This window comes from Eubalaena glacialis, chromosome 2 (assembly GCF_028564815.1).
Source record: "Eubalaena glacialis isolate mEubGla1 chromosome 2, mEubGla1.1.hap2.+ XY, whole genome shotgun sequence".
NCBI lineage: Eukaryota > Metazoa > Chordata > Mammalia > Artiodactyla > Balaenidae > Eubalaena > Eubalaena glacialis.
Window position 1 is genome coordinate 70107083 of NC_083717.1, and position 18330 is coordinate 70125412.

At 50.1% G+C, this 18330-nt stretch overlaps 1 protein-coding gene and 1 non-coding gene across 4 annotated transcripts in view; one reads left to right on the top strand and one right to left on the bottom strand.

Annotated features, from left to right (window-relative positions):
• MEGF11 (multiple EGF like domains 11) overlaps positions 1-18330 on the top strand; it is a 363230-nt gene that overhangs the window by 314750 nt on the left and 30150 nt on the right. For all 3 annotated transcript variants that reach the window (XM_061182006.1, XM_061182004.1, XM_061182005.1), the window contains exons 11-12: positions 16031-16151; positions 17112-17275. In XM_061182006.1, coding sequence (XP_061037989.1) covers positions 16031-16151; positions 17112-17275 — 285 coding nt within the window. The remainder of the gene's footprint in view (positions 1-16030; positions 16152-17111; positions 17276-18330) is intronic.
• On the bottom strand, positions 4469-4576 carry LOC133086014 (U6 spliceosomal RNA). The gene has a single exon (XR_009699804.1). It is a non-coding gene; the product is annotated as a U6 spliceosomal RNA (small nuclear RNA).

Below are 18330 nucleotides of genomic sequence, written 5' to 3' on the forward strand. Positions count from 1 at the left end.
CCTGACAGAAGATGTCTGAAAAATGCAAAATGTTGCAGAAAAAGGTCATGAATAAATTACTTTAAGGTGGGGCTAATAGGAAGACTAACAATGGGGGTAAATGAAACAAACAATCTCTAAAGTTCTCTCCAAAAACACTATGAAGCAATTGTTCTCCCCTCTCCTAAAAGTTCTGAGGAGCGTTAACTCCCTGAGACAGGCCCAGGGGAGCGGGTCCCAGGTGCTCCAGCCTTCAGCACAGATGGCCCCGGCGAGCAGGGCTGTAGGGGATCCAAAGGAAAGAGTGAAAGCAGAGCAGGCTGGACGCTGCAGCCAGGTGGGCACTGGTGCTGAACTCAGCAGGCAAGAGGGAGTCACTGCAGTCCTGAGCAGGGCCATATGACGGAACGCTGCCTCACTTGACCTCCACACCCTGTGTGGGGAGATGGTGACATCACAGCTTAGGGACCCAGCATGCAGTAGGTGTTCAGTAGATGCTGGTTCCCGTCGCTTCCCATGGCTCCGTGGAGGCTGCTGGCAGAGGGGGAAGAGCGTGAGGTTGGAGTCAGGAAACCTGAGTTTGAATCTCAGCTGTGCTGCTCGCGTACGGGGTGACATCCTCACCAGCAGGACCACCTCCTGAGCCTCACTCTGGTCACCTCGCACGTGGAGCTCCTCCTAGGATGGTATAAGGATGAAACAGGGTAAGCACTACCAAACTGGCACAGAGTGGGTAAATCTTAAATTTCTTTTCTTCCATCTGCAGTGGGCTCGGGCTCAAATTCGGTCACAGGTAATCATCAAAATGCCTAAGGCATTTATAGCAATTCCCCTGGGCCAGACACTGTTCTAAGAACATTACATGTAATAATTTATTTAACCGTCACCCCTACCCTTGGAAGAAATTACTATTACAGTCCCCGTTTTTGGAGATAGGGAAACGGAGACACAGAGACGTTAATAACTTGCACAAAGTGTGTTAATTCCACCCCAATAATGCTGAAAAGGAAGAAGTTGCCCAAGGGCCCATAAGTGTCAGAGCCGGGACCTGAACCCAGTAGTCAAGTTCCAGAGCGCACTGGTTTGATGCAGCCTTCTGCCACTGACCTGCCCCTTCCGTGGGCAAACCCAGAGTGATCCTCGCTGCCCCCCACCAAAATGAAACCTTAAGCATGGCCACAGGGGTGCTCCAACCGTGAGACCTGAATTAGGAAGTGGTGTCGAACTACAGGGCAACCAGGCATCTGTCTGGGAGCTGAGGGAAAGTGTCAGTTTCCCAGGTGGTGGTGTGGATAGAGCGCCCATTCATCACCATGACACCCATCTGCATCACGGTTCTTCCACTACACAATGCTCTCACATCCATCACCTCAGGTGTTCCCACAGCCCTCTGAGGTTAGGTGTCGCCGTTGCCATTTTACACACAAGGACACAGTCACGGCAAGGTTACACAACTCTGAGCATCTCGGCCGTCCCCTCTCTCAAACCGGAGGCTGAGCCACTCCCCAAGCAAATGCTGCCGGGACAAACCCCTCCTGCCCCATCTCCCTCTGAGGGCTTGCTCCCCTCTTTTCCCCCAGGCCTGCAGCCCCAGACAGGCTTTGACCCAGGCCTTCAGCCACCTAATCCCTTCCTGCTGGGAGGTCTGAACTGAGCTGCCTTCAAACCTGCCCCCCGAGGCCTCAGGTTCTTAAATGGAGAGCACATCCCAGGCCCGTATTATGTATAGTGATGCATTCTATGAGAACTTGTCTGAGACACCTCCGGGCCCAGAGGAAACCAGCTTTAAAAGACTTGAGTAATTTATAGAGTTGGGGAATGGGAAGGATGAATAGTGTGGACAGTAGAGGCGGCCTTTCCCACCTCCATTTCTTTCGTTGTTTTTTTTTTTAACTTATTTTTGGCTGTGTTGGGTCTTCGTTGCTGCGCGAGGGCTTTCTCTAGTTGAGGCGAATGGGGGCTACTCTTCATTGCAGTGTGCGGGCTTCTCATTGCAGTGGCTTCTCTTGTTGCGGAGCAGGGCTCTAGGCGCGTGGGCGGTTCAGAAGTTGCAGCACCTGGGCTCAGTAGTTGCGGTGCGCGGGCTCTAGAGCGCAGGCTCAGTAGTAGTGGCGCACGGGCTTAGCTGCTCCGCGGCATGTGGGATCTTCCCGGACCAGGGATCGAACCCGTGTCCCCTGCACTGGCAGGTGGATTCTTAACCACTGTGCTACCAGGGAAGTCCCCCTCCTCCATTTCTTTTTGTTCCCCAGTAAAAGCCTCTCAGGTTTCAACTTCTGGCCTTTCTTTGTATTCATTCTATAACTTTTTTTTTTAATGATTCCACAGTCGATAAGCCACTGGATTTGCCTGAGTCTGGACTCTCAACCTCTCTCAAACAGAAAAGAGTGGCCCAGATGCCTGCCTTCAGGGGAGGGGTTTCCTAAAATAGGCTGAAACACAGAGTCACTTGCCTGCTCTCAGGGACCTGCCTTTGTCTTTTTTTAAAAATTTTATTGAAGTATAGTTGATTTACAATGTTGTGTTAATTTCTGCTGTACAGCAAAATGAGTCACTTATACATATATATATATTCTTTTTCATATTCCTTTCCATTATGGTTTATCACAGAATATTGAATATAGTTCCCTGTGCTTTACAGTAGGACCTTGTTGTTTATCCATCCTATATATACTAGTTTGCATCTGCTAATCCCAAACTCCCAATCCATCCCTCCCCCACTCCCCTCCCCCTTGGCAACCACAAGTCTGTTCTTTATGTCTGTGAGTCTGTTTGTTTCATAGATAAGTTCATTTGTGTCATATTTTAGATTCCACTTGTAAGTGATATCATATGGTATTTGTCTTTCTCTTTCTGACTTACTTTGCTTAGTATGATAATCTCTAGGTCCAACCATGTTGCTGCAAATGGCATTATTTCATTCTTTTTCATGGCTGAGTGATATTCCATTGTATACCACATCTTCTTTATCCATTCATCTGTTGATGGACATTTAGGTTGTTTCCATGTCTTGACTATTGTAAATAGTGCTTCTATGAACATAGGGGTGCATGTATCTTTTCAAATTATAGTTTTGTCTGGGTATATGACCAGGAGTGGAACTGCTGGGTCATATGGCAACTCTTTAATTTTTTGAGGAACTTCCATAGTGTTTTCCATAGTGGCTACACCAATTTACATTCCCACCAACAGTGTAAGAGGGTTCCCTTTTCTCCACATCCTCTCCAACATTTATTATTTGTAGACTTTTTAATGATGGCCATTCTGACCAGTGTGGGGTGGTACCTCATTGTAGTTTTGATTTGCATTTCTCTAATAATTAGCAATGATGATCATCTTTTCATGTGCCTATTGGCCATCTTTGGAGAAATGTCTGTTTAGGTCTTCTGCCCATTTTTCGATTGGGTTGGTTTTTTTTGTTTTTGCCGTTATTGAATTGCATTAGCTGTTTGTATATTTTGGAAATTAAGCCCTGTCAGTTGCATCATTTGCAAATATTTTCTCCAAGTCCGTAGGTTGTCTTTTTGTTTTGTTACAGTTTCCTTTGCTATGCAAAAGCTTATAAGCTCGATGAGGTCCCATTTGTTTATTTTTGCTTTTATTTCTATTGCCTTGGGAGACTGACCTAAGAAACATTTGTACAATTTATGTCAGAGAATGTTTTGCCTGTGTTCTCTTGTAGGAGTTTTATGATGTCTTGTCTTATATTTAAGTCTTTAAGCCATTTTGAGTTTACTTTTCTGTATGGTGTGAGGGTGTGTTCTAATTTCATTGATTTACATGTGGCTGTCCAACTTTTCCAATACCACTTGCTGAAGAGACTGTCTTTTCCTCATTGTATATTCTTGCCTCCTTTGTCAAAGATTAATTGTCCCTAGGTGTATGGGTTTATTTCTGGGCTCTCTATTCTATTCCATTGAGCCATATGTCTGTTTTTGTGCCAGTACCACACTGTTTTGATTACTGTAGCTTTGTAGTATTGTCTATAATCTGGGAGGGTTAAGCCTCCTGCTTTGTTTCTTTCCTCAAGATTGCTTTGGCAATTCTGGGTCTTTTATGGTTCCATATAAATTTTAGAATTATTTGTTCTAGTTCTATAAAAAGTGTAATGGGTATTTTGATAGGGGTCACATTAAATCTGTAGACTTCTTGGGGTAGTATGACCATTTTAACAATATTAATTCTTCCAATCCAAGAACATGGGATATCTTTCCATTTCTTTGAATCATCTTCAATTTCCTTTATTAATGTTTTATAGTTCTCAGCATATGTCTTTCACCTCCTAGTGAGGTTTATTCCTAAGTATTTTAGTTTTTGATGCGATTTTAAAAGGGATTGTTAGTTTACATTCCCTTCCTGATATTTCATAGTTAGTGTAAAGAAATGCAACCAATTTCTGTATGTTAAACTTGTATCCTGCTACCTTGCTAAATTCGTTTATCAGTTCTAGTAGTTTTTGTGTGGAATCTTTAGGGCTTTCTATATATAGAAAAATATGGAACACTTCACGAATTTGCGTGTCCTCCTTGCAGAGGGGCTATGCTAATCCTCTCTGTATCATTCCAGTTTTAGTATGTGTGCTGCCTGAAGCAAGCACCTGCCTTTGTCTTTAGGGTAAAGTTTGAAGCCTTCCTGGCTGGGCCAGTCTGACCTTCAGTCTCCTGTCCCACTGCTACCCTTCAGCTGTGGTGCTCTGGAAAATCCAAATGGATTGCCTTAACCTGGAGACACACCCACCCCCCCCATGTACAGTGTCTCCTCTTTACCTTTGTTCAGTCTGTCCTTTCCCTGGAATGCCCTTGCTCTCTATCCTCCTGGCCAAATTCTGCCTGTGCATCCATACAGGATCAGCTCAGTTGCCATCTCCTCATAAAGCCTACTTGCTTTCTTCCTGTGGGACACAACCTTTCCATAGGACACTGCACACCCACTCTGGTGGCACACTGTGGATGATTCTGTCCTCTCTACTAGACAGAAAGCTGCTGGAGGGCAGGTCTTTCTGATTTGTCCCTTTTCCCCATCGTGCCGGCCTCCTAACCCCAGTCCACTCCCGGGCCTGCACAGAGAATGATCAGTTAATCTCACTGAATAAATTCCCAGGTCCTTTAGAAGCATCCCCTAAGTCATGAATGTGCCACATTTTGCTTGGACGCTAGTAAACACCCCCCATCAGCCCCTGCAGGGCCCTCTGTCCCCCACAATCTGGTTCCCACTTGGGACATTATCACTGTCAACATAGTCAGCCTCTGGCTCTGCAGGCCTCCGCCCTGGGCCCACACCTCCCAGCCACCACCCCAGAGGAGCTGGGTTCTGCAGTACACACGCACACACACCCCATATATCCGACCCCACAAAGTGGACCCAGCGTGTCCTTGCCATGCACGCCACGCGCAAAGCCACTGTGGTCAAATCCCCCCTTGAGGCTCTATGACCAGGATCAGCCCAATGTCTGACATGCAGATGCTAAGCTTACCCCACAGCTGTCACACCACTGACACAGAGCATACTCACACCGAAGTCACACGCTGCATAGACCATGCATGGGGCAGCGGGCTGGCGGGGGCGGGCGGGGGGTGGCCTATAAGCTACCATTCAAACCAAGACACTGGGACAGCAAGCCAAAATCCTATCCCTAACCTGCTCTTCCACACAGGCAAAACATTTGTACATCTGGTATACATAGGGCCCACGTGTATTACTCACATGACATACATCAGGAGTGGGTACCACTCCTTGCACACACACACACAGGCTCACCAAAAACAGCCTGCAGAGCATCTGGAAGCAGGGAGGCAGCCCACCTGCACCCTTCCCATGCTACAGTCTCATCTTGTGCTGCTGCCCCCTCCATGTTCTACCCTCACACTCCTGTAAATGCTCGTGAAGACCCTCCCTGTGTGGGATTTCCCAGCAGTTTAGAGCCACTGTTCTTTGGCACTTTTTAAAACCGCTAGGGAAATCATGAAACCTAATGCAGAGTGATTGAGGCCATATGCTGTCAGTGTTTGCCCAGAAAGTCCCGAAGATTCCAGCCCAGGCTTTGCAGGGAAGCCTCGTTCTGTCTGCTAAGGGAGTAGGACCCAGAAGGCCTGCGAGAGATGTCCTGATCCTCTGTGGCCAGAATCATCCCCGCCTCCCAGGTACTCAGGAGCTGCAAGAGCACTTGACAGGGCTCAGTGCTGGGGGAGCCGGAGGAGGGAAGTGAAGCCAGGAGCGGGAAAGTGAAGCTGTCATAGGAAGCTCCTTTTTCTTAACTAAGAGCTGAGGCCGGCCTGTGCGTGCGATGTTGCGAGCATCCCCAGGCGTCATCAGCACCAGCAGTAGCTTCATCACCATCACCATCACTGTAACCAGCTTTCTCTCTTTCAGAGGATGTACATTATTTGATGGATGTTGGCACAATCTCCAGTCTAACACTCGCTCCCACTACCTGTTATTCCATATTAGCTTTATTCTTTCAAGCCTTAAAGGCCTTTGGACTTCAGGAGCCTCGTAACATAAGATACAAATGCCCCCTAAGAGTTCCCTCCAAAAGCCCCTATTAGCCATCCCCGCCTCCACTGTCAGCATATACTTAACATCAAATGTGTAGAAAAGCACTGACTACAGGGCCTGGTATATAGTAGGTGCTCAGGACATTGGGGTCCCTGTCACTGCTGCCCTGTCTGCGGTCAAGGCAGCCAGGTCTAGAGGAAAGAGACTGGGCTGTGGAGTCGGTTGGCCCCTTTCCCACAGTGTGACTCAGGGCAAGTTGACCCCTCCAGCCTCGCTTTGGCCTCTGTCCAGGATGGTTCTCTCTCTGGATAAGTCATTCCTTCCCTGCAGGGCTGTTATAAGAACAAAAGGAGACAAGGAACAAAAAGTGCCTGGCACAGGCTAGCACCAAGGGGGCGGTTAAAAATCTGAGTCTCCTTCCTCCTACCTCCAGCACTGGGGATGGGTCAGTCTGTCCTAAGCCAAGGGTCAGCCCTGTCTGTTGGGGTGAAGGGGCGTGGACACCAGTAAGGACCAGAGTCTTGCCCACACCTGCTCCCCCTTCTCCAGGGACTGCCCACTATGCATGCACCCAGCATGCAAGAACATTTCCAGGGATTTTAGGCTTGAGAGCCTCCTGATAAGACACAAATACCTCTCAAGAGTGTTCAATAAGCCCTTATTAGCCTGTGATGCCTTCTTGGAGCTCAGGAGAGGCTCCCGGGGGAGGGAATGGTTGGAGAAGAGAAAGGGGCTACAGATGGGACAAGGGCATCAACACAGAGGAGAAAAGAAACTTGGTTTTACCATCGAAGTCTCCAGGAGGACCCCAGCTTGGTTTACCAGCTTAGTTTACCAGCTAAGTGAACAAGGCCTGAACTTGATCCCAAATGTCCTTTTTTGGCCACATTCACTGTGTCTCAGGTCTTCCTGAAATGTCTTGGTATCTGTTTGGGAACTATTAGGAGTAGGAGGTGTCTGTGCTCCTCTAGGGAGACCTCTTGAGGGGTCAAATTTATATAGCATATTTGTGCAAATTAGGAAAAAACACCCCTTTCTCAAGACATTCTACTGACATCTGCCAAAAAACTGATGTAATATATACACAAGCTGTAGTGACTGCCATATGAGTGGCACCTCTAGAGTTGTGCAGTGCACAGCCTGCACAACTGTACAGAGCACCCTCAGGTCACTGACAGCCTACTCATGTTGGACAGACCTAGGGTTTCCAGGCCTCACCTTCAGCCCTTCTCCACCTGTCCCCCAGGGGAGCCAGGCAGAATTAGTCAGCCGCACAGGCCCTGGGCATTACCCCCTTGGCACAGGGAAGCAGGGATGGGGATGGATGTGACAAGTGGCCTCCGTACCTCTCTCCCTCTCATCTCTCTGGCCCTCTGCTCCTCACGCCTTATGCAGAGTTTCTCTTCCCCAGCATGCATCCACTGTCAGTTGCTGCTTTATCAGTGATACACTAATTAGGTCCAGTGAGGTTTGCTCTGCATTGGAGAGGCCTCTGTGGCTGGCATTCAGTCCAAGCTGTTCTCTCTTTGCCTTGTGGACCGCGTGTCACTCTTTCACCCTGGGAAATCACAAATGAGGCTCCCCACCTGGGAGTCCCACTGCCTGAGCCCTCAGAGCTGGGAGTGGCGGTGACCAAGAAGGGTAGGCAGGGGGACTGTAGCAGCCCAGGGCTGGCACTCTGCTTGGCAAAGAGCAGATGCTTGCCTGACAAGGGGCTCTGTAAACAGTGAAGCACATTCCACATGTGTGCTTCTGGCATTGAAGTGCCATTGGGCACCTAAATCAGCTTGCGTTGGTGGCCCTGAAACTCTAGGAATAGCACGGGAGAAGAGGGGAATAGGAGCAACCAGAGGACTGGGGAGGCCACTGCAGAACATCTGGAAGTAGGGAGAGGCCTAGCCTGAGCCCTTTCATGCCACAGCCTCATCTTGTGCCTCACCCCACTCCCGCCACTAGAGGGTAAACTCCATGAGAGTAGGGACAAGCTCTGTTCCGCTCACGGAGTATCCCCTGGCCTAGCACGGTGTCAGACACATACTAGTGCTTCAAAAACATTCCCTGAATGACTGAATTAATTCAACCCATAGACACTGAGCACTGACTGTGGTCGAGGCACCATGCTAGGGCCAGGGCCATAGGGCTGAGGAAAAGAGACCCGGTCCTTACCCTCATGGAACTTACAATCTAGTGAATGAGAGCTGATTTTGTTTTAATTCATCACAATTGCGAAAAGTGTCACAAAGGAGCAGGGAACAGGGAAACCTGCTCTGGAAGTGGAAGGGCAGGGGAAAGTTAAAGAATATGGGAGCTGAAGGGGACCTTAGGTCACACCTAGTCTAGCGTGATGGTTAGTGAGGCCGGGGCCTGTCACGGCACCTGGCCTATGGTAGATGCTCAACAAGCGTTTGTGGATTGAATGGGTGAACGAATGAAGCCAGGTCACCGTGAGCCAGTACCTTTGCCTCAGTTAAACCCATGTACTGTGACCCCAGGTCCAGGGCCCTTTCTTGGCTAAGCCATCCCTACTCCTCCAGCAAGAAGACATGGGGGCCAGGCCGACTTCCCTGGTTGCCTGTTCCGGAGTCCTTTCTGCTGAGTTCCCACGGGCCTGCCCACTACCTCAGGCTGGATCTAGACAACCCAGTCCATTCCGTTTACACTGCCTTCTACCCACAGAACATATTTAAGGGGACCCTGAGACAAACTTGCACAATTGCCCACCCCTTTTGTGTGAGGGAGGGTCAGCCACTTTCCATCCTCCTCCTCTTTCACTCCAAAAAATACTCATTAACCTCCTGCCCATTGCAAGGAAAATGGATGATCAACACACGGAGCCCAGCTGTTGATTAATTTTCCCAAACAGGGCGAAACTACAAAGCAGCGTATTGCAGGGGAGAAAATTCAATAAACAGCATTTGAAACAAATTTAATAGAACATATAACTCATTACCCACCGGGGTCTGGGCCTGTGTTGCCACATTGTACAAGAAGGCAGGTGGAAGGTGGAGGGGAGATTTGCATCTCTTTAGTGAGACCAGCTCCAGGGGTTCTGCCAGTAGCTCTTTCAAATCAAGTTCAAGATGTTAATAGCCTGTGCTGCATCTATAATTAGCAGGCCTTTGGATGGGAGGAAGAGTTCACATCCATCCTCTATTCACAGAATGAAGACACCGAGCAGGACTGGCAGGCTTCCCTCCGCAGAAGCTGGAACCTCGGGGCCCCGCCCCTGTGGGAGGTGGAGGGCTCCCTTTCCTGGGCTGGAGGAGGGGGGTGGGCTATGCAAGCGTAATGGGGATAGATAGCAATATAAAAACACCCAGAAATCAACTGCCAGGTGCTGAGAAAGGGCCAAAGTGTCTGGGCCTGGCCGGTGGCCCTTCCTCAAGGTCAGGGCCATGTCCTCTGGATGCTCTGTGCTTAGGTGGTGAGTGTGCTGTCGATGTGAGTGAGCAGGGGCAGCAGAGGCTATCCCAGAGTTTCACCACATCTGGGATCTTAGCATCCTGTGCTGAAATGGGAGCCAGGAGATTCGAGTTCCAAACCCATCTCTGCCTAGCACTGGCTGTGTGACCTTGGGCAAGTCACTTTCCCTCTCTTGGCCTCAGTTTCCTCACGTGTAAAACAAGGTAGCCGGACCAAGTGATTCCCAACGTCCTTTCCAGCTCTGGCACGAGGAGCTGTCCCCCCACTGATAGGAATGGGTATGTGACCAGTCCCAGGCCGCGCATTAGCAGAATAGGTGGCCACCCAGATGGTGTGACTTTTAGATTCCAGGAGGGCTCCCCACCCCAGGCCTGCATTCCCACCACTCCTCACTCCTTCATGTTAAGACCCCTACTGCATGCAAGAAGATGCTCAGAGAGTCAGAGCTAAAAGGTCCTTAGAGATGATCCAGCCAGTGGTTCCCAGCTAGACACGTGCAGAAGCGGCAGCGGGTTGCCAGGAGCGGTTTCGAACATTTCACAAAGCCTACAGGCAGTCTCCCATTACCTGTGACAAAGCTCACTAAAACACCAAGGTTTTCCTTCTGCTGCTAATTAGAATTAAATTAACTCTACGTGATCTCCCAGGTTAGCGTGAGCTAATCAGAAGCCCTGACTGGTTATAGGTGATATCATAGGAATTTCTAGGTCGTGGTTGGTGGATAGGATGCTGCCACCTGCATCCCATGGCATGTGGTCACTGGCCAAATTGCACCTGTTTAGACACCAGCACACAGTGACAGCGGTGTCTCTCAAACTGAGAGAGCTTTGTAGAGGGAGGATACTAACAAGGGCTCTTGGTGGTGAAAAGTTGGGGAGACTGATTGATTTCAACAGCCACATATAATTGATAAGGAAACCAAAGCCTGTATGTTACCTAGTATGAACATCAGTCAATCAGAAGAGAAAGCTGTTTTCCAGCAGCAAGGTGTGTAGGAATTCTGGATGGAGATCTTGGGGAACAGCTTCAATAAAGGGCCTTTATTGAGGGAGTGAGCAGAGGTGCTAGGCTATGTGAAACACATGAGATGCCAAATGCAAACTCCCCAACTTCCCTGGGTTCTCATCCTGTCCTTTTTTCCAGAATCTGAAAAGATCAACAGACGTGGATGCAAGGCTGGTCTGGGCCAGGCACTGGGCTGGGGGGAAGAGGGTAGATAAGTCCCAGCTCTGCCTCATGGGCTCACTCTGACTTTCAGTCTCCTTCTCATGAGGGCGATGAATTTGATCATCTCTAAGATGCTGTTCAGCTTGGAGGGTCTTGTCTTCCAGAGTGGATGCACTCGAGGCCAACAGGGTAATTTTCTGGCTGTACTTCTGACCCTCAGCCTGGCTGGGCAGGGTTTGGGCAGGGGGTGGCAGCATGGGGCATGGAACCATAGACCAGGATCTGGCCTGGCTTTCCCTTTGCACAAGAGCCCCCAGGGAGGCCCAGAGTTGGTGTGGTAGCATGGGACTCTTCCTTAGACCAGACAATATTCTGCTTCCTGTGTGTGATGGGAGCCACAGAACCCCGGGCCACCAGGGCCCCTCAGTCATTTGTCCAAGAGTATTCATAGAATACTTCTATTCTGTGCCAGGTACTGAGCTAGGGATACTGGGGCAACCAAGACAGATAAGGTGTCTGTTCTCATGAAGTTTCTAGTCTAACTGGGGGAGACAGACAGTAAATAAGTGGACAAATAAACACATCTAGATGCAAGCATGAGTGTCACTGCGTGGACACTGCCTTGGAGCTGCCCAAGAGCAGAGAGCAGGTCACAGGCTCCTGTGTGTCCCTGGAGCCCACTCCCAGGGCTGGCTCAGAGTTGGCCCCCACTCAGCAAACATTGGGTGAATTGCCTGGCATGAGAGAGAAAGCATACGGAAAGTGCCCAGGCCTTCTGGTTCTGTCCATGGTAGAAGCCAGCATGTACACACAAACATCTCATTTCAATTAAACAACATTTATCCAGGGCCCATTTATGCACCAGCAGGGTCCTAAGCCCTGAGAATCTAGACATGAATAAAATCAGATCCCTGGCTCCCTCAGCTCACAGCGCAGGGCGGAGGCAGGCATGTGAGCTAACCCGGATGTGCTAGGATGGTGGTGGCCGTTTGTGCACGCGGTTCCCACCAGGGCAGGACAGGTAGGCTGGGGAGGGAACACAGCAGGGGGGAAGGATGAGGACGAGGAAGGAGTCACAAATTTATACCCAAATCCACACAGATGGATAAACAGGTGCCCCCAGAGACACACACACACACAGAGACTCACAGGTGTGTACACTGACTGCCTAAGCAAGTGTAGACATAAGTACCCCTGTAGGCTCAGATGCCACACAGGCCATCGTGATTAAGGCCCATTCGTGGTACACCAAACTGGGGAGATGTGTGGGTGAGAGAATGGCCACATGGGGGGGGTTGGCACACGGGCACCCTGGGAATCGCCAGACCTTGGCCAGGGGACACCTTGAGGTGGGCGGAGCTGTAAGTCTAAACCTGAGAAGTTAGGCTGATTACTGTCTTGCTGTGCATGTCCATCACCAGAGACAGCCAATCAGCGACACACACAGACCCGCAGAAGGTAGGGAATTTGACAAAAAGTTTCACTGTTAGTACTTGTGCTTACTGAGGAGTTTGAACCTGGTCGGGTCAGGACAGCGAGATGGAGGAGGGGGAGATGCACCAGGCCTTCAGGGCAGAACTGTATCCTTTAGAAGCTGCCTGCTTCCCCATCTGGATTTTTTGCCATCAGGAGCTAACAAATGGAAAGTGTTTGGAACACACAGCTCTTGGCACATGGTAGCCCCTCAGTGAGCGGTCATTCCATCCCCCAAAACCATGGTAAAATTCTGAACTGTTCAGCTGTGACGAGGGGAACCAGGGAGCCAGCCTGGAGGAGGTGGCAGGAGGGTGAACCTGGGGACGTGAGGTCATGTGCCCCATGTGAACGCCAGCCCTCCTCTCCTGCACAGGGCCCGGCCTTTGTTCATCAAGTGAGAGATGGATCCCTCCTCCAGAGCTGCCTTCTGCTGAAACATTTGAGGGTCTTGTGTATTCTTTTCGTAAGAGATACTATTTCTTTGTAGTAATAATAGCTCTTATAGTGCTTTCTACCTGCCAGGAACTGTTCTATCTGCTTCATCTATAACTAATTTAATCCTCTTAACAATCCTATGAAGTAGGGGCATTATTATTCCCATATTACAGATGGAGGAACTGAGTCCCCAAGGGGTTTAGTAAATTGTGCAAGGTCATACAGTGAATAAGTAGTGGAAGCAGGATGGCACTAGACTCCATTCTCTAACCACTGGGCTCTGCCACCTTTCTGGAAAGATCTGGTTCTTTCTCCTTCGCCCTCACTGATACACCATGGGGCCCTGGATAAGTCCCTGCCCCTCTCTGTCTCTACTTCTTTCTCTGGGAAGCTAAAGTCCTGTCACCTGGGGGCTTCCCAGGGCTGTTGTAAGGCCAAGCTGACTGTCCATATCCATGCACAGGCTACACTGGGAGAAAATGGGCCCTGGTGCAGCCTTCTGGAGAGCAGATATCTCGAGGTGGGTGCTCTGCATCTTGCCCCCTAGAGCAGGGCAGGGTGGTCAGTCCTCTCTGAGCCCCACCAGCAGACCCGCAGTTGGACTCACAGGCCCCTTGAGGCCTCCTAGGAGGACCGGGGTTGGAGACACTAATGAGGATGCCAGGAGAGAAAACCCTTCCTCTTAAAGTAAACTCACGCAGACAAAATCATAAACTGAGCACGCAATTTGCACCCCAGCCAAGGTCCTCAGAGCTTAAACATATTCTTTTGGGCTATTTATAGTCCTGGAGAAGTTAGAATTTTCTGGGTAATGGGAGCGCTAACAGATTCCAGCTGGTCAGGGTCTGCCAAGGACTGGCAGGGGAAAGAGTGGGAACCATGGAACCTTCTGGTACAGGACTCTGCACTTCCCAGACCCTCCTCCCTGACCCAGCCTGTGCAGGTGGGGTGGGAGACGAGGGCTAGAGAGGAGCCTCTTCACCAAGGGCCATAATAAGGTCTCTCTGTGACCTAAATGGAGGTGAGGCCCATTGCCTGGGCTCCCCTACTTCAAGGCTTTCATTTCACAGATGCTGGAAGTGAGGCTCAGAGAGGGGCAGTAATCTATCCAGTGTCACACAGCTAGTGGGGCCCAGGCAAGCTCTGGTATCCTGGCCCATGCGTCAGCATTCCTGTAGTAAACCTCAGTGCAAGACCTGAGAAGCTGGCTGGAGATGGTCCCTAGCGGGAGACAGTGGGAATTCAACATCCAGTGACCATATGCTCCAGAGCAGACAGCCCCAGCGTGGGTTCCTGGGTGGGGAAGGCACGTCCTGGGTACTCTGAGAAGAGAGCCCCAACTTACTTCCCCAGCATTCAAGGCTACCAACACCTCTTTTAAATATCTCCCTCGCCCCTCCCTACACAAACTCCCCCTCCTGCGACCCCTAGAACGTTCCCAGCTCTCATATTCCTCTGTACTCTTGTCCACACTCTTCCCACCTGGACTGCCTTTACCCCACTTTCTCTGATTAAATGCTCCCACCCCTGAAGGCCTCTCAAGTTCCCATTCCTGGTGGCCCTGTGACTTGTCCTCACTCTGAACTCCTTACTGGAGCTAATAGCCCACCCAAGGAGGCCTGGTATAGTGGATCCTGTAGGGTGTCACCCAGATTCACGATTCAGGATGGATGGAGGCACCCCTTCCTTCTAGCTGCAGGAAACTTAGTGGCTCCCAGCTGAGTCCCTCTGCAGAAATTGCCTTCAGTCAAAGAGCATGGATTCCCCTGAAGTCATGCCCCCTTCCCCAGGGCAGTGGATTGGTACGGGATATGGAGGCCCTCCCTCCCTTTCCTCTGGCAGGACAATTCTAAGGACCAACCCACTGCAGAGCTTCCTGGCAGATCAGCTGAGGACGTTGTTGCCACTGCACCTCAGTTCAATTTCTCCCTCTGCCCGTCCTGCTTCCCTTACCCCTCGTAGCGGTTATTCTCAAAAGCTCACTAGTTTCCATCTCAGAGAATGCTTTCCAGGAAAGCTGGTTTATGACACCTGGTAACAGAAGGGTTAAGCAGACAGCCTTGGTTCAAATAGAGATCAACCATGTTTAGCTCCATGACCTGGGCTGAATTACATAACTTCTCTGACAATTGTTCTATCTATTAAGTGGGAATAATGCTGAGGCATTAGTTCCTATCTGCTGAGGGTTTATGAGGATTAAATGAGATGGTGTATGCATGGTACCGGATATTGAGAAAGGACTTAATGTGCATTAGCTATTATAATTTACATTTAACTTCTCTGAGGTTCGGGTAAACAGGGGTAGAATATTATTATCTGCATCGAGGGGTTGCTGGTGAGAATCAAATAAGATTGATTGAGAGGCAGAGGGTTAAATTCCATGCTGCTGTGACCTAATACAGATTCAGGGGTCAAGTTCCCTGAGGGCTTTGCCCATCCTAGAGCTGTGGTCTGGAGGCCTGACCCCTCCCCCAAATGGTGAGGATCACTGTATTGCTTCCCTATCACTGCTGTAACAAATTAGCACATTAGTGGCTTCAAACAAAGCAAATGTACTATCTTACATTTCTGTGGGTCAGAAGTCTGGTATGGGTCTCACAGGACTAAAGTCAAGGTGTCACCAGGCTGTGTTCCTTTCTGGAGGTTCTAGGGGTGAATCTGTTTTCTGCTCATTTGGATTGTTGGCAGAATTCAGTTCCTAGGGTTGTGGGACTGAGGTCCCCGTTTTCTTGCTGGCTGTAAAATGAGGCCTCTGGCTTCTAGAGGCCACTGCATTATTTGGCTTGTGGCCCCCTTCCTCCGTCTTCAAAGTCAGTGCAGGCAGATGGAGGACTTCTCGAGGCTACCTTTTTGGTCATCTTCTGTTCATTCATTCACCTTCTTAAGGTCCTTAGTCACGCCTGCAAAGTCCCTTTTGCCACGTAAGGTAACATATTCACAGGTTCCAGTGATTAGAACATGGTGGGGGGGAGGTGGGGGTGGGCATTATTCTACCTGCCACAACCACCCAGCACGGGGCAACCTCTGACCCAAAATTCCCCTCCTCCTTTTCTAGGGGGAGGTCTGTGCAGTTCCCTGTGCAGCAGGGACCTACGGCCCCAACTGCTCATCTGTCTGTAGCTGTAACAGCGGTGGCACCTGCTCCCCAGTAGATGGCTCCTGCACCTGCAAGGAGGGTAATGTGCCTTCTTTCCCAATCCCATCCCCTCAGATGTGCACACTGCCCAGGTGGGCTGCCGGCTGTGGGGTCTGGGCTGCTCCTGCCCCACCCACCCACATGCAGGGTCGGGGAGCCTATATGTCAGGTTCCAGCCAAGGAGACCCATGCCAGGGACTTCAACAGCAGGAATGTAATAAAGGGGATTTGTTACCACAGTGTTAGAAGAGCTGAAAGGACTTACAAGGGAACGTGAGCAACGCAGAAAGTAGTAGCTTCTCCCACAGTTGCTACCGCTTCTAGGGTGAAAGGGACAAAGGGAGGAAGTGGAGTTCCCAGAGCCTGGGAGTGAGGGCCATCTGGTGGGAGCTGGGATGTGGGCAGAGGGGCTGCAAGATGGTGCTGGAGCACTGAGACACAGCCACCACCAGAGGCCCTGCTCATAGCAGAGAAAGAAGAGGAGATACCTGGCATCTCTCCTGCTCCTGCCCTCCCATCACCGGCCAGGTCTCCCACTGGCAAGCCCATCTGGGAGCAGCTGCAGGGGTCAGCCCCCTGGGACACAGAACAGAGCAGGGGAAGGGGAGAAATGGATCTGAGGGCAGACAAGCCAGTAACCAGCCTCAGAATGGGAAATCAGCCTATCACCAAAACACAGGGCCCTGAGATAAGTTTCCTGAGTATACCCTCGGCACAGATAGCCCTCTCCACCTCCACTGGTTCCCTGTCCCAGGTGGGATCATCCACCTATGGCAAAAAGAGTGAGAACCGGGAGGCAGGAGACCCAGGTTCTAGCCCCCGCTCTCTCAACAGCCTTGCTGTGTTTCTGAGTGGACTCTGAATGTGGAATGTGTGTTCTAACCTAGCAATCAGAGAAGGGGTGGTTTGGGTGTGATGCCTTGTACAGAGCTGGGGGGAGTGGGCAGAAAGCCATGCTGGGCCTAGATGGAGAGGTGACAGCCTCGTTCCCTCCCCTCAGGGTGGCAGGGCCTCGACTGCACCCTGCCGTGTCCCAGTGGGACATGGGGCCTGAACTGCAACGAGAGCTGCACCTGTGCCAATGGGGCGGCCTGCAGCCCCACCGATGGTTCCTGCTTCTGCACCCCTGGCTGGCTGGGGGACAACTGCGAACTGCCCTGCCCGGTGAGTGTGGGGCGGGGAAGGATGGGGTGGGCCCATCAGCCCCCCATGCCCTTTCCCTGTAGTTTTTTTGTCCACAGAGGTGCACAGAGAAGAGCACTGGACCAGGTGGTGGGACACTTGGATTCAGGTCTCAGCCCTAGCTCTAACCTCTCTGTCCTACTTCCGGCCTCAGCCCTCTCATCTATAAAATGACAGATACTTAGCAGATATGGTGATGTGGCCTCACTTTCCCCTGGGTGCTCTTGGGAAACATTATTGACTCTGGCACATTTACCTGAGCCCAGATGCTGCTTCAGAATCCTTCATGACACAGGGCTACAGGACAGCTCTTACTAATCCATCAGAGTTGCCATTCCTTGATTATAATGTCTAAGCTTCTTTCTGGTTCCAGCAGTCTATAATTTTATGATCAAGGTTGGGAGGACTAAACCAAGCATTATCCAGTAATAACCCACCTAGGCTTAATCCCTGGATCTTAGTCTAAGATACAAGTTAAGTTAAACCAACTGATAGGATGTTGTTGAAGGAGTCCTACAGTCCTGGGTTCCAATCCTGCCTTTGCCTCATCCTAGCTGTGTTACCTGGAGCATGTTACTTCACCTCATCTTTAAATTTTGAATATAATGGAACCATTTCATAGAGTTGTTGTGAAGATTAAGAGAAATGAATTATATGAGACTCTTGATACCTGATGAGCACACAGCAAATGTTGACCGCCACCTTCTTACCCACAAAGAAAAAATCATAGTCATTCCTCACATGTGATCAATGTTTTAAAATTTGCAAGGTGCATTTTCATTTACAATTTTAATTAATGATCATTACAGCTCTCTGAGCTTGACCATTGAGAGGTAGGGCAGGACCAACACCTCCCTCCTTCCAAACTGCATACTCTTCGTAATGCAGCCAAAGAATTATTTGGAGTAGCTTCACTGGATCCCCAGTTATAAAAAGTGCCTCCACAGTGCTCCAGCCCCAGTTTCTCTTCATCCTTGTTGGGCAGTGGCTCAGTTTTGTCATCAACATCCAAAAGAAGTGTGAGAACCTCTGAGGGT